Source organism: Chaetodon auriga, chromosome 8 (assembly GCF_051107435.1).
Source record: "Chaetodon auriga isolate fChaAug3 chromosome 8, fChaAug3.hap1, whole genome shotgun sequence".
In the NCBI taxonomy this organism is placed as follows: Eukaryota; Metazoa; Chordata; class Actinopteri; order Chaetodontiformes; family Chaetodontidae; genus Chaetodon; species Chaetodon auriga.
Window position 1 is genome coordinate 3,226,883 of NC_135081.1, and position 21,450 is coordinate 3,248,332.

The 21,450-nt window shown below is 41.3% G+C and overlaps 1 protein-coding gene across 3 annotated transcripts in view; it reads left to right on the top strand.

Moving 5' to 3' along the window:
• The window catches only part of ascc3 (activating signal cointegrator 1 complex subunit 3), a 155,659-nt gene extending 134,411 nt beyond the window's left edge, over positions 1-21,248 (top strand). For all 3 annotated transcript variants that reach the window (XM_076737118.1, XM_076737119.1, XM_076737120.1), the window contains 8 exons: positions 831-942; positions 1,057-1,191; positions 6,836-7,060; positions 11,354-11,505; positions 12,403-12,553; positions 15,177-15,383; positions 16,568-16,743; positions 18,666-21,248. In XM_076737118.1, the coding sequence (XP_076593233.1) occupies positions 831-942; positions 1,057-1,191; positions 6,836-7,060; positions 11,354-11,505; positions 12,403-12,553; positions 15,177-15,383; positions 16,568-16,743; positions 18,666-18,813 (1,306 nt within the window). In that variant the 3' untranslated portion in view covers positions 18,814-21,248. The remainder of the gene's footprint in view (positions 1-830; positions 943-1,056; positions 1,192-6,835; positions 7,061-11,353; positions 11,506-12,402; positions 12,554-15,176; positions 15,384-16,567; positions 16,744-18,665) is intronic.
• The last annotated feature ends 202 nt before the right edge of the window (positions 21,249-21,450 follow it).

Here is a 21,450-nt window from a genome sequence, read left to right on the forward strand (position 1 = left end):
TCTGCTAAGCCTCATGTGGTAACTCTTACTTAGCAGAGCAGAGCATGGAACCCATTTTGGCCACTGGTTGTCTTATTTCAGGTAATAACAGTCTAACCTGGGAATCATTTGCTGGCAAGGGCTGGCCATTTTTCTTTCAGTTGGAGCTTTTCTTCACAACACAACAATGTGTACAAGACTTTAACCAACAGCAGTGCTTTAAGCAACTATGTGTAGACATAGTAGTTAACAGCCATTTTATTCCAGGTCTGTTATCTGGGTTTTCCATTTCGGCCCATAAGGTTTTATCATCCGTGTTACATAGTTGAGAAGAGAAAACCTAAGTCAAGGACACCCCATCCCCTCTCAAAATGGCGATGAACCTCTTGCCATGCTGAAAAGGGACACTGATTTTCATTCACTATCCTAGTAAAACAGATGGTGATAGAAGCTTGGTGACATTGTGAAAACACAGTTAACATAGGCTACAGTAGCTACCTCTATTTTGGACCCTCAGCTCTCCATTCCTTCAAAGGACAGCTTGCGGTTGGCCAACACTGCAAATTCACATGTCAAAATTCACCAGTCACCGACCTTTCGCTCCATGTGACTTCTGCAGATTTACCGAAATTTAAATGCTTCATCTACTTGAACTTACAGTGTATGTCTTCTTTAGCCTCCCTCTCCAAAGGTTGTGCTGGACAGAGGGGGAGAAAAGTAACCATGAAGCATGTAAAACACCAGTTCTCAGTTGAACAGAACAAATGCACAGAATTTGGCTTTTCTTTTGAATTTTTACATAACTTCATTGGTGTTTTTTGTAATTCTACTCTATGTCATGTGTTTCTCAGCTATTACAACCTAGAAGACATCAGCCACGAGTCCATTAACAAATACCTGTCCAACCTGGTGGAGAGAAGCCTGCGGGACCTGGAATGCTCTTACTGCATAGAGATGAAAGAGGTGTGTGTGTGTGTGTGTGTGTGTGTGTGTGTGTGTGTGTGTATTATTTTTAAAATAAGTATGTAGTCTGTAAAATGACCCAATATCAAATTTTGGTTTCCATTAATTCTCCAGGATGATCGGAGCATTGAGCCTCTGACTTTAGGTCGTATCGCCTCCTATTACTACCTGAAGCACCAAACCATCCGGGTGTTTAAAGAACGAATGAGGGCCGAGCTGCCCATCCATGAGCTGCTCTCCATTCTGACGGTGAGTTTCACTCTGTGAACATACAGCTACTGCTGTTCTGTCAGAACTTACTAAGTCTAACTTATCAAAGCCACACACTGAGACCCACGTTATTAATGCAGATATGCAACAAAAAGGAATTTTCCATCAGGGTGGAACAAACAGGGGATGGGCTCACTTGGGGGTCAAAAGTTTCACACAAATTTCTCACTGGATAAAATGAAGAGGTGATGACACTTAATATTGGAAAACTGGTGGTTGTACAGATCTTCTGTGCTGCCAGCTTGAAGATCAGAATCAGATTTAGACTATGGTTTTGTCTATTGTCTACTGTCATAGTGATGTGTTTTGTTTGATGTTTGTTTAATGTCTTTGTCTAAATGTTTTGCTTATATTGTAAAGCGGCTTTGAGTATTCAGAAAAGCGCTATATAAAACCGATGAATTATTATAATTATGCTTCTCACTGGAAACTATTCATTGGAATCATACATGTCAATATAGTGATAACTTCCATTTCAGCAAAAAAAATACACCTGAATGCAAACTGCAACTTGACTGGTTGGTGAAGGTATCCAACTAGGGCTGGGCAATATGGCTGAAAACTGTATCACGATATAAGTGTTTTGTATCGGTCAATATCGATAATTATTGATATTTTTTATGACCTATTTAAAATAAGGACCAGAAGAAAAATACATTAAATTTAAACATTTTTATTTTAAGTTTAACCTCCTCTGATTATAATCCCGGCGGCACGGTGGCGCAGCAGATAGTGCGCGTGCCTCACAGCAAGAAGGTCGCTGGTTTGATCCCCGGGGCAGGGGGGGGGCCTTTCTGTGTGAACTTTGTATGTTCTTCCCGTGCACGCGTGGGTTCTCTGCGAGCACTCCGGCTTCGTCCCACAAACCAAAAACATGCTTATTAGGTTAATTGGTGACTCTAAATTGTCCTTAGGTGTGAGTGTGAGTGTGAATGGTCGTCTGTCTGTATATGTGGCCCTGCAATCGACTGGCGACCGGTTCAGGGTGTACCCTGCCTCTCGCCCGTTGACAGCTGGGATAGGCTCCAGCCCCCCCGCAACCCCGAAAGGGATAGTCGGGTATAGAAGATGAATGAATGAATGATTATAATCCCCTCAGCTATCAAGGCAGAAAGGAAAAGAAATGTCAACACAACCATGAAAAACACTCAAAAGTCTAAAATCACAATGAACACTTAACAATTACCTCTTAACATTAAGGTGCAAACATAAAGAATACGTAACAAATAAAGTGCAACAAAATAGTGCAAAGTTTAAAAATGGATAGAGAAACCTGAGAACTTTTTTTCTGCAGGTTTAGTGCCAGGAAGTTCACAAGCTGATTCACCTTCTGGTGAATAAAATGTTTTCAAATATGTGCAGAATTTTGTAAACAAAGCAGAAACTGAGGTAGACCTGACATCTGTGACATACAAAAAAACAAACATGATGGACAGTAACAATGATTGAACCATAAAACCAGCCTAGACATATGAATGACTTTAGTAACTCTTCTTACTCTAAACATACATGAACTTTTCAATTATATTTTTATTGTAAATCTGCAACAAAATTTTTTTTAAAAAAAAAAGAACGTGTAAGAGATTTTTAAAACCTGGCTTCTCCACAGTGCTCAGCGGGAGCATGTCTTCAGCTATATGATACCACTGCCTCCGTTATGTCTTTGTACCTTTTAGACGATTTGTCATAAGGCACTGAAGCAGAGTACCTCTTCATGGTGGTCTGCTGCTTGTGCAGTGGTGCTGCGGTTGCAGATGTTGTTGGACGTTGGTGAATACGGCTGTGCTCCAAAGGGTGAGCACGGCTAAGGTGGTTAAACAAGTTTGTGTTATTACCGGTCTTGGTGGGGATGACGGTCTTGCATAGTTTACAGACCACATTGGTCTCACTACAGTCCGACTTACAAAATCCAAAAAACTGCCACACTGACGAGCTGACGTTCCCTGTTATATCGACAATTTCTTTGCTCGCTGCAGCACTCACTTTCTATTTCTCGTCTCACTCCCCACAAAGAACCAAACACGAGACAACAAGATGGCACAAACAAATTGATGCTGTTGCATGATTGGCTGTTAGTGTTTCACTCCCACTGATCAGTGATTGCTCCCTACATTGCTAGGTTACCAGAGAGCGAGTGCCTTTGTTCATGCAACCAACCTTGCTACGTAACGTCTGGTTTCTTCCCACGAAGAAAAAAAAAAATCAAATGTTCTATCGAACGCATTTTTTATTGATATTGATTACGTGTCTATCACGATACATATTGTTATCGTTTTATCGCCCAGCCCTATATCCAACAGCAAGGTGCTAATTCTAGTTGGTGTTGTTGGAGCTGTAATGGAATCAATTGCTCTCTTGCCATGTTAAAAACTGCTATTAGATAAAAGGCAGAGAAATGCATGAATCTAGATTCAGACCCTCTTGGCCACCAGCTCAGTCAAAACATTTTGACTTTATTTCTCACAAACTACTTTCCAATTAAATGTCTGTTAAGAAAAACAGTAGTTGCGATTGCAAATGAAAAATATGGCTGCACGTGTTTTGAGTACAGTACTCTAAAATACTGATTTTGTTGGATGGATGTAAACAAGAATTTAGTGTTAATTGTTCTGAGCTAGTACACACTTTGGTCATATTTCCTTTTGTTGTTGTTGTTGTTGTTGTTGTTGTTGTTGTAGCCCAGTCACATCTATGTAGCATAGCATCTCTGTCTTCAGTATTTGTCAGCTGGAGGTCTGTTTGAAGGCGGCACAGCAGAACATACAACTTTTTAGAAATCAGCTGTAATCAGTGACAGGAGACATGCATTGTTCTATTCTTCTCTTTTTAAATTTTGCCAACACAGGATACATCAGAGAATGTTCATGCTCGCACACACGGACACACTTTACTCCCTCCCATCAAATTAGCACCTTTGCCTGAGTTTCATTAACTCTCCTCATTCTGGGGCTGTAGTGGCAAGGTCATCCACACCCTGGCTTCTGATTGGTGGGGTCAACACAAGACATGGTAGTTTCACACCTTTCACTGAGGAGTGATAATGACTTACTGCTTCTAAAGGGTTTATATGTGTGTTTTTAATGATTCATAGTGGATTTCATCACTGTAAAAAAAAAAATCCACTGAGTTCTAAAATCAGTTTTTCTACAATCAACAAGTCAAAACAACCAACTTGTTTTAAAATTTTCAAGAATCAAGAGTAACAGTAATTTGTAGGTAAAAGTGCAGTGATCTGCTTTATCTTATTTCAAGGTACATATGCTAATTATTTCAGTGAAGTCAAATCCAATGAGGAGACCACAGAAACTGATGTATTGGTCCATCTCTCAATAGTTTGACTTCCTGTCTGTGGCTCTCAGCTTCCAGACCAGTGGTTTCTACTGAAAACAGATTTAAAACAGCTCATGAATACAGTATATAGTTCAAAGGAGACTCAGTAATTCCCTGATGTAGTGGGGATGTAAAGACTGAAGTGGGCCTTATCTCACCCCCCAAAATGAGCCACGCAAGGCTGACTGATTCGCCAAGAGAGCATTTTCTTCTTGGTTGTTCTTCTTCTTTTCATTTATTATGTTGTAGCAAAAAATAGAACATGGCACTTAAAAACTCAGATTTCAGACGACAGATTCATTGATGAATTGTGTGTTTTTTATGTCCTAATTAGCTGGCATTCTTGCATTATATTTTTACCATATGGTCAAGTAGTTAAGTCCATTATGTGGGTTCAGTGGTTAAACCTGACTTCATGATGCTAACATATGGGGGGAGGTTATACTGAGACACTTAACATCACTCTCCTTTGCACACATGTAAGCAGACCAAAGCATGGCATGCCTGGCTGCCTCCCTCCCTAACAAGCTGCAATACAATAGGCCAGTCGCCCTCCCGCCCCATCCACTCCCCCTCTGTTAGCTACAAAGCACTGGCATGCTCCTCCAGTTCCCCCTAATTGCTGCAGCGTGGCCTCTAATGAGCAACACCCACACCTCGCTGCACCACCCCCTCCTTACACACTTGTTCTTCTCTGTCTGAGCACTGTGCTACCACTCAGCCTGCCTTTGTTTTCTTTTGTGCTGTATTTGTGATCTGCTTCCGAGGATGGCAATGTTCTCACAGTGAAGTCAAACTGCATTAAACGTAAACTTTGTCAAACAATACAGGCAGTGGTGTTGTCATATCCAAATACGCATACCAGATCAATGAGGGAAAGCTGACATAATGTTGACACATATAACAAGAACTGCTGTGGTGAAAGAGCATGTAAACATAACATCCTCAAGGCTTATATCATTCCTCATCTCTCCTCACTCATTTCCTGTCAGTCTTTACCATCTACTCCTCAAGACAGGCATAAAATGTTCAAAAATATACTTAAAAAATATAATAAACATGACTATCACCAGTTACAGAGTCCAAAGTGACATCTTGAAATCACTGTTTTAAACAATGTATAAATTGTCAACATTGGTGTTGATTAATCTTCTGTTGATTGAGTAATTAACTGTCTGACTTTCGGCACTATCTGAAACAAAAGCAGAAAAATGAGGAAGAAAATAAGAGGCTATTCTAAAATATCCAACCAGTGGTGTGATATTTTGGACAGACTGCAGACAGCACAGGTAGCTGCTGGCATTTCAAGAAATCAACAAATTTGAAGATTTCACAAATCCTGTGTGTCCTTTTTTTCTAAAACACCATTTAGTAACAAGATAAAATGTGTTTTTTTAGCAGGTGTACTGTGGACCTGACCCCCACTGTAGGTCTCAGCTGTGTGTACCTCCTTCCCTTTGTGTTTGCCTAACTCCAGAGTTTGTTTTCTCTCTGCAGTTACTGCTTTTAAAGCTCCAATCTCTCTCAATACTCTCTCCTTTTTCCGTCTCTGCAAGTGTTACTATCAGAGGGTATGAGGGGCTGTCGAGTTGTTGGTTATGATGCCTGGTTAAAGATCTATAGTTTTTCCCTCCAGCACATCCATATGCAGGGACAACAGCACTGAGAGATAAATCATTCAGAGATGATTCCAATTCCTATCCTCCATCCCAGCCCCCACCTAGCTCAGGTCCTTTTTCAGGTCCTAGCTTATGAAACACTGCCTTTAGTCAGTGATGGATGGAGCCTTAACAGTCCAGGCTGGGGGTAGGCTGTGACAAATGCCTCCAGCACAGCCTGTTGATGGGACTACATTAGCCGAAGTTGAACTGGAGTGAATTAGAGAAGAAGAGCCATGCGTGTCCACGCATCTCTATAACAACCACAAACAAAGACCCAACGCACAGCCTCAACACAAAGAGGCTGATGGACCATCTTTGTCATTTTATGTACCCGGTGATCCAGTACACTGTCTTTGTCATTCAGTGTTCTCTGCAATACACATCAAGACATTTGAAGATTTCAAAATATCATCCCAACCCTTGATAGAATCTTAGAAGCAGGTGTGCACAGTTTTTAGTTAATCAGGTCTGCTGAAAAGATTCCCCTGCAGTCTTTATGGGGAAGTTTTCCAAGCAGGGAAAAACCAGAAGAGCAGGGAGGTAAATGCAGCTGTTAGAGTACAGATGCTCAGATTAAACAGGGCTGATGCATGATTTAGACTTCCTGTTTGACTTTGATCTCTGTCTCTCAGGATGCAGAGGAGTATGCTGAGCTGCCCGTCAGACACAATGAGGACCAGCTGAACAGCCAACTGGCTCAGCAGCTCCCCCTGCAGGTCAACCCCCACTCCTATGACAGCGCCCACACCAAGACCCACCTGCTGCTGCAGGCCCACTTCTGCCACGCCCAGCTGCCATGCAGCGACTACACCACCGATACCAAGACGGTGCTGGACAATGCCATCCGAATCTGTCAGGTAGGATTCACTGGGTGTTTGATGAACAGCTGCTACAAATGACTAATTTGTTAACTGATTCATGAATCTGAGTTACTTTATCAAAACAAGAAAACAAGCAATGATGATTCAGGCTTTCAGACAGTATTGCACAGTCTAGCCACACCATGTGCGTTTCTTCTGCATCTTGCCAGTATTGGGAATTGGCTCAACATGTGAGAGAAGGTTATGACTGCTGTGTTTAGGCATTCAGGGATCACTGCAGTGAAAATTAGATTATGCAAACATGATAATATTTTAATTTTCTGTGTACTAACATCCAGGCTGCCAAAATACCTGGGGTGGTATTCACAAAGCTTCCTCGTACAAAGAGTCACTCCTGGTGGTGAAATTCTAAGAAACTCCTTAGAATTATGATGTTTTCTAAGAATTTCCCCTTGAAATTAAAGATCAAAGTTACTCACAAAGCATCTCAGTGCTTAATATAGCTCCCATGAAGAAGAACTATTAGGAGTAGGACTTTTAAGAGGCTTTAGTGTTTCTTAAGCAGAGGAGAAAATGGGAGAAAGAGAGGGAGGTAGGAGAAATCTTCTCCAAACACTGACATAGTCCAGTGTATTCTAACATTTTATAGGCTACTTTTAAAGTACAGCTTAAGACTTATTCAGACTTTAGTTAGCATTCAGTCTTTATTACATCATGTCTTAATAGAGACTAAGTTCCATGATTAGGCCTATCGATTTCACTGTCCATTATCACTGAGATTGTCATGTCTTTCTAACAACCAGTCACAAGTTTAAAAGTTTGCGTCAGCTACTGGGTCGACTACGCCTCCTCACTAAGATACAAGTTTCAGTCCCGTCCTGCTCGGAGTTCCTCTGCGAATTTTCCTACATCAGGCCTAAGATAGGACTCCTTGGTGGAAATGATTAGGTTCAGTTCAGAGCTCTCTGAGAGCATTCTCAATTTGTTTATGAATACTTCCCCTAGAATTGCTGCAATGTACAATGTGCGATGTCAGGTAGCTGGCCTTTTAGCTGGCTGAATGTCACTTTCAGCAATGACAAACCTGGCCAGCAGGAGATTATATCAACTGTAACTAATTAACATGAAGTAATTCTATGACCAACTTGACTAGAGGCAGAGAAATGTCAACTGTATGATCGTGGACTGCATGTTTTAGCAGTTTAACAAACTGACAGTGATGTGTGTTCTCAGGTGAAACGATCAGCTGATGGTGTCACATCAGTGTATATCAGATCAATAATTTAAGTTTAGGAACTTTTTACATTTTGAATCTGTGAGTATTTAAAGCAAGTAAGTCAGCTATTTGATTTGACTTTTATTTTAGTTTTAATTTGTATCAGTGGTATTTTGCAGTCATGGTATTTGAATAATGTACTGCACATGAAAAGAGAACAGATCTCGGGAAGCAGCTGTTGTGATGGAGAGAGTAAGGTGAATGTTAAACATTTGTAGGTGAAGTTGCTGATTCATCTCATAAATAACTCTTTTGAGGTTAGATCTAACAGCCGGGCTTCTCTGTAGAAGCTTGGGTGTTAGCCACAATGGGTTTGCTACTCAGTGTTTATATGGAAAGTGACTGGAGCCAACGACAGAATACTTCCCACCTGGTCAAGTTATCAGAGTCAGTAACATTGCTAACAACCCCATAACTTTATCCATCAAAGATTGTCCATGCAGGTTATTTTTCATTTAAAGTGTGCTAGCTGGATTATTCAGTTTCTTTGTATGTCCTGTTTGAAGTTAAGACCATGTCTTAACGTCTGTAAGTGATTGTCCACAGCTCGGGATGGGTGTTTGTGTGTGTGCATATGTGCATGTGCTTGTGATTTTCCATGCGTATCTGGCAGTGATATTGCATGGCTCATGGATGTGGTTCCTTCTCTGGTGTCCTGCTGCCACCATTGACTGAAATGGTTCTGGTCTTTCTGGTTGTTTTGATTGAATGAATTTATATTTTTATTGTTACCTACAGTATACATAAAGTGAATGCAGTAGACTTTTGCTGTCCCTGGACAACATTTTAATCAACATGTTATGATTTTGTAAACAATCTGCCACCAAACCCACTCTTGAGATGAGTCCCAGAATATTACAATAACTTCAGTTTGCTGTGATCATCTGCTCAGTCTATGATTTCACCGCTCAGGAAAAGGTAGAACTCAAGGTCTTAATCACAGTATGAATATGTAATTTTACACCTTCACAATCAACAACTCCTCCATGTATGTTACATTTTCCTGAAACTCAGCTGAGAAATCGTTTAATCCAACAGCATAACAGCACTGCTCAGTCACAATTGCTGGATGTTGGTTAGAAAGCCAGTTAATTCAGTCATTGACCAGACATGTGGGCCTTCATTCATGCACTCATGTAAATCATTTGTCTTTTGTTGAGCTGTTTGTATTCCAGCAGTGCACAGTATACACTTGAACTGTGCAACACGGCCATCATCTGCCTCACAGAGACCAGCATGGACCTATTCATAGATTCCACATTTAGAAAAGTGAAAAAGCAGACTTGTTTTGTCACAGTCCATAGTCTTTAAAAGTATGGTAGCTCTACAAAAAATAAGTACAAATAAGAATGTCCTATGTACTAAGAGTAAACATCAAAAACATGTTAGAAAACATAAGTGTAACACATGGCAAAAAAAAAAACAGCACAAAAGATGTTGGAGCCAGAGGAAGTAAATGAATGAAGTGCAACAGGTCAAGTCCCTCATAGAGACCATGGAGATGGAGACCAGGCTGAAACGGACCCAAAGACAGACCTGATCCAACATGAACCTGAGTTCAAGTAGACCCGGTCCAAGATGTAGTGGACCCATAAAGAAGGAGAGCACCAAAACTGTCAGCAGCATGATGCTCCACTTCCTAACAAGCAGTCAAAAAAGCAAAATCATGCCTCAAAAAACCTGTGCTGTTATGATTATGAAGCAACATGTGATTAAAGCTAATTGTGAGGTGCTTGGATACAGTCCTGAGACCCATGGCAATAAAGTGGGTGCATACCATACGCAATTAGACTGAGTATAATTTGGACCCAGTCTGGGTTGTGTTCTGCGTTGGGTTTCAGGTACTATAGGAACCAAGTGATTCAACTGTACATTGAGAAAGCCATGCTAAGATTTTATAGCCTTTCTAACATTTCTGCACGATGAGAGGGCATTTCCATTTGTATTTAAATGGTTTTCCACTTATCTTTTCAAATGTCCCGTCTCTGGACATTGACTCCCTTTGACATGAATTAACATGCTGTGATTCTCATCAGTTAAGCCTGTTGCTGTTGGCTCAAGCACTGTGATTTCAGCTGGATTCTGTCATGGCTTTGCTCAAGCAGCTACTGTGAAATGTAAATTACTCTTAATTTGTACTGCATTAGCATTTTGATTTCCTATGGCAGGCCTCGTCTGCTGTTTCCAGTCATAGTTCCTCTCACTAAATGACTTTTTGAGAGCAGCTGCGTTCAGCAACCTCAAACCTCTTGGATGAGTGAAGGACAATATTTTACACTTTTCTCTGCTTCTTGTCTTGTCCATCTTCTTCCCTTTACTGATTTCATAAATAGTATGCAGGCAAAAGTTTGAAATTCAAAATATCACCTATTGGGCAGCCAATAAAAACTAAACCACTTTTTTAAATGATCTGGTCCACTTTTTTTCCTGCTTTCCTTTTCTATTAATCCACATTGTCTCCTTAATTTATGAACTTCAGTTAACCTGCGTGTACAAAGTTAAGTCTTCTCAAAGCTTTACGTACAGTTCTTGCTTATTTTATCATCCTTGAGTGTGCACTCTTGAACCATTGTTTGTCACTCTGCCTGAGTGACTTCGGACTCTTTGAAGATGGTTTTAATGCATTAAACTCTTAAGGCTCGCTCACACCAGCATTTATGTTTTGGTCAACAGTGACATTCCTGAGTAAAATCAGTTCATTTCATGGTGGATTCTCTCAAAGAGGGAAGTAAATTGCACAGTAAAACATCTTTGGTGAACTCTGCTGTCAAGATGGTTTACAATTATTTGATACAGTTAGTTGCTCTGTTTTAGAGTTGGGGATGTGGAGATGACTGCCTTTTATATCTTTACCTGACTAAGGTGAAGGTTTACACATAATATGCTACACATGGCCTGGGCCGAACTCTCGTGTGAACCTGGGACAACGCAAAAAAGTGGCACAAAAACTCTTCTCAGGTGAAACCCTGCTGGGTGACAGGCTGAGATGGAGTAAAAAAAATCATGATTAGTGTATGTTTGATTGTATATTTTCTTCTGATTCTTGTCCCCAGGCGATGCTGGATGTAGCAGCCAATGAAGGTTGGCTCGTTACAGCCATCAGTATCTGCAACCTGGTGCAAATGATTGTCCAGGGCCGCTGGCTGCACGACTCCTCATTACAGACACTGCCACATGTAGAACAACAAGACCTCTATTTGTTCAGGTAAACAACATCACTTCACCGCAGGTACAGCTACAGTGCATGCACAATCATTTGTGGCTAGCTCTAGCAGATGGCTAATCTGCCACATTGTCTGAAGAGCTTCTCTCCATGTCACCTGAAGTACTCTAGGTGTTCGGGGTTTCACAGATTTAAAGTATGGCTGCTCTAATGACAAACAGGATTCAATGTTGTATGCACCATTAGCAACTGAATATGTAATCATTACCTTCCTGAGGTATCGAATCAAGTAAACCTCATCAGACACATTCTGCAAACCTCCTACGTGGACTCAAACACACATGCAGTCACAGCATGGTCTGTTATCGCTGTGTTGGTGATGTCCTAACAACATCATAATTACGGTGTTCCAGGACCATCATTGCAACTGACCGCTCACACTGTAATAAAAATATGAATTTAGGAGACGTTCGCCTTTCATACACGTGGTTTATGTTCTGAAATAGTCTTATTTGTTGTGAAAGAGTCTATTTTAACCCAAACCATGATCTAACCAAGTAGTTTTGTTGCCTAAATCTAACTTCAGCAGAAAACTGAAAATAAAAAAGAAACTGAAAACTGAGCTGAGCTGATGTAGGAACAACACCAACACAGCGATAGATAATAGATAAACCTGCAGTCACACATATAGAATGAATTGAGCTCATCTTCAAAGGCAACCAGGGTTGTTTTTCCACGCACACACACCATATGAATTTCCAGGCCTACGTCCATGCAGTGCTAAATAATTTTATGCAAACTCAATGAAAAATGAGGGATGAGAAAGGAAGACCCACAATCCCTGTGATAAAAGACAGCAGTAAGTGTGGGGTAGGATTTGTTGTGATGCTGCCTCAGGACCAAGAATGTCTCCTTTCCTCTCTTACAATCACTTCATAGGAAATGGGCGCACAGGAAGGGGAGGAGTGATGTGGGAGGCTTCAGCGGGCCAATCGAAGGACTTCCTGAGCTGATTGCTGCCTGCCATGGAAAGGAGAGTGTTTTCGCTGCTATTGTCGGCCAAGAGTTTCAATCAAGTCAGATTGCCCAGGTAAGCTTACAAATATCACACCAAGAGCACATGGGAATATGAGTGTCCATCGAACTCAGTAAAGTGTGTAATGTTGGTTTACTACAGAAAGAACGAAACAACAAAGAAATAATTGATTGTAAGTGCTTGAGTACTGTATATTTTACAAAAATGATCTTCAGAATGGGCCTGTTTCCACATTTAGGGCATGCAGATCACAAAAACATCACACACACACACACACACATTATCAGTGACGTGCCATGAGCAGTCTTGCCACTGTGGTCTCAGATACCTCCAGGATCCCCAATTACAGCTCCATTGATAGGGTTTACAGCTCCAATTTAAGTGCTAATTGCAGCAGTAATGAGAGTGTCCGGGCACGACGGCAGACCCTGTGGCTTCACCCAATCAGTGTCCCTGCTTTCCTCCTTCCCCACCTTTACACCCCCACTGCCCCCACCCCCCCACAGTGTGGCGGCCTCTCTAATTAAATAATTAGATGTGCAGCAGCGTTCCTGTCTGACTTGCTCAGAGAGAGTAATCCTCACATAAATAGCTTTTGCCGGGTGAATCAGAGAGGCTTTTCTCCTCCTAGTCCTCATTACGCTGCCACACACACACACACACACACACACACACACACAGAGTTCTCTACCACCTCTTTTGTTTTTTGTCTTTTTTTCTGTCACTCTCTCCGTGCCTTTATCTATTTTGTCATATGTCTTCCTCATGGTGGGGCTTTTGAGCTGAACCAACTGTTCAATTCTCCATAAAAGCCCTTAAGAGGCATGTAAGACTTACAGTAACCGACAGATCTGTCCATCTAACACACACCCCCTCTTAAAACTCATGTTGCATAATGTTATGGCAGTGTATTCATGTCCATCTCAGTGTACCTCGCACCCATTTGTGATTCTTATACTCAGTGTGAATAATTCCATAACAGACATACAATAAATACAAAAAAACAAAACAATAATGACAATAACCAGTTAGCTACATTGAACACACAACATTTGTGGACCCTTCACTGAGCACCTCCTGCATAATCAGTGAAACTTTTAGAAAGAAATAGATCATAATTATTTAATTTAATTTATTTATTTACTTTTAATTAAATGACTGGTAATACAGGAAATGACTGTGTGAGTTGAGTATCAGTGTCAAAGAACAAAACATCTTTTATTAGGGGGTATAATGGATTTTACCAAGATGCTAAATGTGAGGTAACCACACGATGAGTGCCAGTGAGGGACATAGATTTTGAATAATCATCTTGAGCTTGGCTCAATGTCTGACAGAGCTTTGAAATAATCAAGACCCTTAAGCTTGCTGCTAGCAATAAAGTTATGTGAATAAACATTTACATTAGAGTCTGAACATTTTATTAAGAATATTTAAAGAAAGTCTATTTAATAGAAATGACTCCCGTCTATGTGTGCTGTGACAATATCACAGCATCATGTTCCATTTAACATTATTATCTTTAATATCACAATCTACATCATGTCCATGAGGTGAACTGCTCTTATGGAGCGCCGGTGAGCAGGCCCATGGCCAACGGACGCAAACTGGTTTGCTAGTAAGGATTTCAAATTAAGGATCTCAAACCGGACTTCCACTTTGGGGTCTTTATCACCGTGTGGGCATTTATTTTGGTGTACCAGCTGGCAGTTGATCAGTAACTGTATGCCTTACCTTTATAATAAGGTGTTATCACTGACCTACATTTTACACAAACTTGGTGAAAAAGTTGAAGTTTCCACAAACTGCAGACACAATCTCAAAACAAGAGTTCACTATCTTGTTTTGCATGTGACTCTCACAGTCCTACACAGTATGAGCATGGCAGGTGTGTTCTTGAAGGCAATTAATGAACAAGGGAGTTAGCGATGTATCTTGGTCCTCGTCCATTAAGGGCTTTGTATACGAGGAGGAGGACCTTAAAATCAATTCTGATGTTACAGGAAGCCAGTGCAGAGCAGCTATAACTGGACTAACGTGCTCTCTCCTTTTGGTTCTGGTTAACTGGTCAAGCTGCAGAGTTTTGAATGTACTGAAGTCTCTCAGTGTTTTTTTTTTTTTTTCAGGAGGCCAGTAAATACTGTGTTACAGTAATCCAGTCAGCTTGAAGTAAAGGCATGAGTTAAGAATTTGGTGCAGACATTGCTAATTCAGGTCCAGGTCCCAGAAGTCACGTAAAGTGAACTGGGTTTATCGTGGAGTATGAGGTTGGTCTTTGTGTTAACTCTAGACTTTGCTGTTGTCTTGGAACTGTCTCAGGGCTTCCACACCTAATCTGTTTGGTTTGGGTCAAAGACAGTCTCGTGCATTTGCCTGACTGGTTAGGTGGAGTTCAAAGCAGACTACACAACCAGGCCGAGACCACAACTAAATGCCTATGTGCAGAGGCTGATTTGGATGAGAAGTGCACAGTCCTGAGTGGGAAACATCCAGCCTCGGTCTTGAGTCTGGACTTGCAAACATTTCTCTGATATCCTGTATGTAACAGTGTCACACTGCGTGTGTCCACTCTCCATCATCTCTGATCATGTGGTGCAAAATTTGAGACGCACTGATTATTGAGATGATATGAATGTCAATTATCATCACCATCTTCATCTTCTTTCTCCCTCGTCAGGCATGGTCCTTCCTGAGTCATCTTCCAGTGCTGGAGGTTGAGATGAGTGTGAAGGGCTGGTGGGAGGAGAGCCAGGAGCAGACGGAGCGTTGCCTGCCTGCAGCGGGAGCTAACCTGAGGGAGGAGAGAAGCTGGCTGGACGTCCACGCTGACCAGGAGTATGTCCTGCAGGTGTCACTGAGACGCATCAACCAGGGCCAGCAGAGGGTCAGTACGCCCAATACTAATATTCAACTGTCCATCAGGTCAGGTCATCATAATGTATCAGAAAAATCTCTGTTGACAACTCTGTGATGTTGGTTTTTGCATCTGCGTATTTACGCATGAAATAGTAAGATCTTAGAATTTAACTTAAAGCTGCACAAATTCATATATTAACAGTGGATCACATGACTACTAGTAATGTCAAAGGGTTGCTAGTAGTGATGTTCCCCTCAGCTCTACACAGAGTGGTCTCATTACAAAACCTGAAAACAGCGACTATGCAAAGCAAAGCCCGCTCGGTTCTTTTTCCATCCTTGACTGCAGTGGGGCTGAAATGTCATGTTTGGCCTGAGAGTGGCACCACACACGCTTCAGCTTCATCAGACTCAGCTGTCATTTGTTATTTTTAGCAGGAATTTAATGTTAAATGCTAAAACGAATTATACGTTCATTACATAAAAATGTGGCACCACATTCTGATATTAGATATTTAAAGAGTGACTGATTTGATTCACTTACAGCAGCAGAGTAAGAGTACAGCGACCTTTGACACACACACTTGTGTTGCTGACCAGTCGCTTGCCAGAGACTTCTGAGCGATGCTGCTCCAGACACAGCCCTTCTGCTAAAGTGAAAATTGAACAGATGTTTCCCCATTAAAGCAGCAGTTTGTAGTTTATCTTGTGACTGCTGTTAATAGGGCATGTTTTTGTTCAGTTGCCTTTGATGACGTTCTGTCTAGGTTATCTCTCCAGCATTGAACTCCCTCAGGAACTTGAATGGAGTTTCTTACTGGGATGCAGCTCTCACAAAACCAGTCTGGACACAAAGTGTTCAGTAGCTTCTCAAACTCTTCGAGGAAGAACTGTCCTTTTGTTTTGGTGAAAATTCATCAGGTTTGAAACAAACGCTGTATATGAAAGACATTTAACTGCACACTGCTGCATAAATCCCTGTCTCATATGCAAAGCAATTAGAAGAAGAGAACGTCCTTCTGGGTCTGTTTGTTTTAACTGTGATACATTTAATTTATCACAACACAGCACAAACTTACTTTATAATAAATCAGATTGCTACAGTGAGTAATTCTGTTGAATTTCCGTGTCAGATACTGATAAAGTTTTTCTCACCATAAAACTGTTATTGTCCATATATCACTGAAAGGCACCTCACGTCTCTTATTTCAGAGGAAGCAGGACAGTAAGGCCCAGGCTCCCAGGTTCCCCAAGGTGAAGGATGAAGGCTGGTTCCTGGTCTTGGGGGAGGTGGATCGCAGGGAGCTGCTAGCTGTCAAGCGGGTTGGATACGTGCGCAACTACACAGCTGTGTCTGTGGCCTTCTACACACCGGAGAATACTGGAAAGTAAGCGACGGCATGAAAGGAGCAGTTTAAGCCATACATTGACAATACACTCCACATACGGTGATTGAAAGAAACAGGAGGTCAATTTCAGGTTAGACAAGCAAGAAAGGGGAAAAGCAAGGTCTGCGAATGACATTATAAAGCATTTCACTAAAATATAGAAGATTGTTTTTTCCAGCTAGTTTTAAATTCCCTGCCTCATTATAATGGAAATTATTCTCATTTTCTCATTTTCCATCTCTCAATGCCTCCCTGCTCAGTCTGTGGCTCTCAGTCCTAAACTGTCGGTTCCTACTGAAGAAGTGAAACTTTAAAAATGTCTTACAAATATATCATTTCTTTTTTTTATTAAAGGTTCAGTAATTTCCTAAAACAGCAGGTCGCCATAGTTTTTTACTCAAACAAGTGGAAAATGAGGCATTTGTTGGGGACTGTTTTCAGTCGGGGATTAATCCACATGCGGTGCTCTACAGGCCTGTCCACAAATATTCTAAATTCGATTTTATAGTTGAATTGTCAAAACAAAAACAGACGTTCAGTTGTGAAAATGAATATTTGATTGTGAGAGGAAAGAAGCAGTGTTACCACAGATGTCCCACGTGAGCCTGGGCAGCTGTACTGAATGCAGTGCGTGACGGACAGGAGTCACAAAACCAGAGTTTCCAGTATCCTGTAATTACCTTTTTTTATCGGGAAAATCTGTTAAAGGCCAACAGTGTGTCCGGTCATCATGTCTGGTGAAAATAATTCCAGAGTTGGATCTGAAAATGTTCTGGCTGCACACTCTGTTTCCCCCCACTGCTTCTCTGATGTCCACCCTCTCTCTCGCTCCTCTCCTGATACTTTCAAATGTAACTCAGTGAATTAAGAGTTTACTTCAACCAAACCAGAGTTGGTGGTGATTGTTGGAACAGTGGAAAGACAAACCAAGATGGTTTGGGTGAGTTTTATTTTGTTTCTGTTGAGTTTTAATGAAATATGCTCTACAGTGATAAAATGATTGTTTCTGTGAATGGAGTCTGGTGGCTTTGGTGAGAACGCTGTACCAGCTGTTTCTAGTTAATAAAAAAGGATCTTCTTTAACTGAAAGGTCTCTCTCTGTAGGGATCCTTTCTTTAATGTTGTCAGACACTTAGAACAACAATCTAAACCTGTCAAAGACAAAAACGAACACTTTCACTGGACGCACATCGATGGTGTGCAAACACCATGGGGAATTACATTGCAGCATGTGTCGCGGCTGCAGCGCTCTCATTAGTCACTGTTGTCTCCATTAGTCACTTGGACACAAAGACAAGGTAAAACAGCGTCCATAATCAGATGATATTTCACCGGAAATTCTCCCATTTGTCCAGGACATTGAAATCTTCCAGGACACGTGGACTGACACCAAATGGAAACTCCGCACACAGCGTCACTTTCAGTGATTGAAAACAAATGTCAAGCTGGAAGGAGTGAATAATTCATGAACACGTTATAGGACATTATTTTATTTGTTTATTTTGTAATGTGGCGGTATTTGAATGGTTCCGTTCTACAGTATGTGTTTTTTGGAGGAATAATCAAACGTCATTTTTGGCCAATTTTGACAGCCGTAGTGCTCTAGTGAGCATTTCTTGCAGCAGGATAGTGTGTTCATGCTAATGAAGGAACGTGTCACTCAGTGCAGCAGCGTGACTCACTGATGGGTTTTAATAGTTTCTGGACAACAATGGGGTTAAGTGGCACAGAAAAATTAGCTATGTCAGGCTGTGATACACACACAATACTTGCTTGTAGGATGCATTCACTGTGACCCTGAAACAAAGTTAAAAACAAATGGCTTACAGCACTAATGGGGTAAATTTAGGTCCAACAAGATCCAAGTACATTTTCTTTCTGCCCTGTGTATCCATGCTTATCCATCTACCTTCTGCTTTCAGGTGTATATACACACTGTACCTGATGAGTGACAGCTACCTGGGTCTGGACCAGCAATACGAGATCCACCTGAATGTAACACCTGCCAGCATCGCTGCTCAGGTCAACACAGAGGTGTCTGACTCAGTGGCTGACCTGTCCCTCAGCTGAGGAGCAGTGACAGAAGAACACATCATCGGCAGCAGAGCAGAGTCAGCGAGGATCAACAGATCAGCGTGATGAATCAGAAACACTCAGACTGTGAGGTGTCACTGATCTGTGACCATCGGTGCATTCCAGTGATCATTTGACAGCCACAGCTTGCATTTTACCGTTTTTTTCTCTGCCCACTTCATCTTTTGTAACATTGGCAGTGACCTTCACCTCTGACTGTCTTGTGGCTGCATTGCATTGTGTTCTACTGTTAGAGCAGAAAAATATATGTACATTTGTGCCTCTTGTACCATGGATTTGACTGATTATTTAACATCAGGATGAAAGGTGTGGAGGAATCTCTTGTTATTCTCTGAAAGTGAAAAAAACATGATCTTTGTTTTAGTTCAGTTAAACATATCATCTGATTTCATTTTATTGATTTTATTGATCAGTTAGTGCTGAGTTACATCAAGAACTTTGAAGTGTGTTGACTTCTGGCCACGCCTCAATCAATGATGTCACAGCAACTATTTAACCTTTGACAAGTGATGCAGAATACCTCCTGTAACATCCCTGATGGACAGTGCTGTAATTATGTCTCATTTCAGAAGGTGCCTCCTTCAAAATGGCCTCCGCAACAGTTACTCCAAAAAAATCAGTTCCAGAAAACATCTGGTATTTCCCACAAAAACAAAATATTTTTCAGACAGAAAATACAGAACAATACAAACCTCTCTTGCTGTTGCCTTTAGACAGCGAGGCTACCTACAGGAGGCTTCAGCTCTGCTTTCACCAGCACTTTTATGGTAACCTAAACTGTAATGTTGCTGGTGTGGCCAGAATGCAACGTGCTTTACAGATTCAGCACAACAGAATAATACAGAAGCAAGTGTGTGCCCAGTGTGACTCGATGTTGCTCAGTCTGTTGTTTTGCTTGACCAGAAATGTAGAAAAAAGAAGGAGTAAACAGCACTATTCTGAGGAAGGATAGAATAGACCCTCCTCCACGAACTGAACCAACTTATAACAATTACTGTGGCCTTATGGGAAAATAACACGGGTACATATAGATGGGACGGTGAGCAGTTAAAGGCTCAGCATGGGATCCTGTGTCATATCGGAAAGGTTTGGGCTGTGGTGAAGGGTGAAGACCTGCAAGCAGCCTGTAGCTCTTCTGTGTACAAAATGGTTTGGTTTCATTGGATGTAAATCAGAAGTTAGTTTAAAAATCTTAATTGAGACCCATCAATCCAAAGATTGGCATTTTGAGGAGGGAGGAAATGTTTCACTGTGCCAAACAGGTAAAAGCTGACAGTTTATTTAATCTGCTGGAGTGGATTTCATTGCAGGTGTGTGAAACACACTTCTTTCCACTCCAGGGGCTTGGTTCAGGATCACCTGTCACATATGTTTTGTCAAAAAAAAAAAAAAAAATGGCTTCCTCCTCCCAAGGAATACGACTGTCTCCTCATGAAAACTTATGATCAAAGGATTCAGTAGAGAAACTTGACGAAGTGAAACACCATCAGACTACACCTTCCTGAACCTGAAATGGCTTTAAAACCACTCAGTTTTGAGGTGAATATATGGTTATGGTTGAAAATGCTTTTGAAAATCATTTAAACGTGTTGATCATCTTTAAAATAAAAGCTTCATTTCACTCAAAGACCAGGTCCTGATCCTTCTTGTGGTTGCTTACCTCAGTGTTTTGGCCTTGATTTCCATTCTTTCACCACTTTGACTCACTGCCTCTGGATAATGGATTAGCCCGGTGAGCTAATAAAGCAAAAATATGACCTCGAGTTGGGTTTGGGTCTTGAATTTGGCAGTGCCGGTCAGGATGAGTTGGGTTCGGTCACAAAGACACTGTAGCGACTATGTTGATGAACCTGTGCCATTGGACATTCTGAGCCATTGCAAGTTATTGTCAGTCCTCAGCACAGCATTTACCATCATAAACAACCCTATGAGAGCAGTGACAGTGAACCAGAGGAGTGAGGTTGCAGCCGGACAGTGAAACAATGAGCTGAAACTCACTGTGGGACCTGTGAAGCTGAGGACAGCTGCAGATTCAGCTGATTATTCTGTGAAGGTTCACATTGTCACCTCTTCACTGACATTTGATGTGTTTTTAATAGAAAAATATCGATCACAGCCACTGCATCATTTCAGCAGATCATGGTCATCCATTCATGCAAAGCTGCTGTCAAACAATTCAGTGTTACATAATTCTGTCATACTTTGGATGATGTAAAAACATCTGAGGGTGTGCAGTTTGAAAGAAAGTGAGTTGACCAGACATCTAAAGCCAGCTCATCGTCTCTGCTTAGGACTTGCAGCTCAGGGCTCCACTAGTCACTAATAACACTCCTGAGTCTCCAGCTGGACTGTTCATGGTCAAGTTGCGTTGTTGGTAAGGTAGGTGGCAGGTTTTGACAAGAAGAAGAGTGGAATGAGAGGAGATAATATCTCTGGTTCTGCTGCATCATTTTTTTTTCTTCTCAATTATTAGTCTGACTGTTCTAGGTCTGTGATGCTAAATCAATGGAGTATTCTTCTAAGGTACTGTAGGGTTAAAGATCCTGATGTCGATATCCTTGTGATGCTGATAACCGCTCATAATAATAAGGTTTGGCAGCTGAAACACTTGGT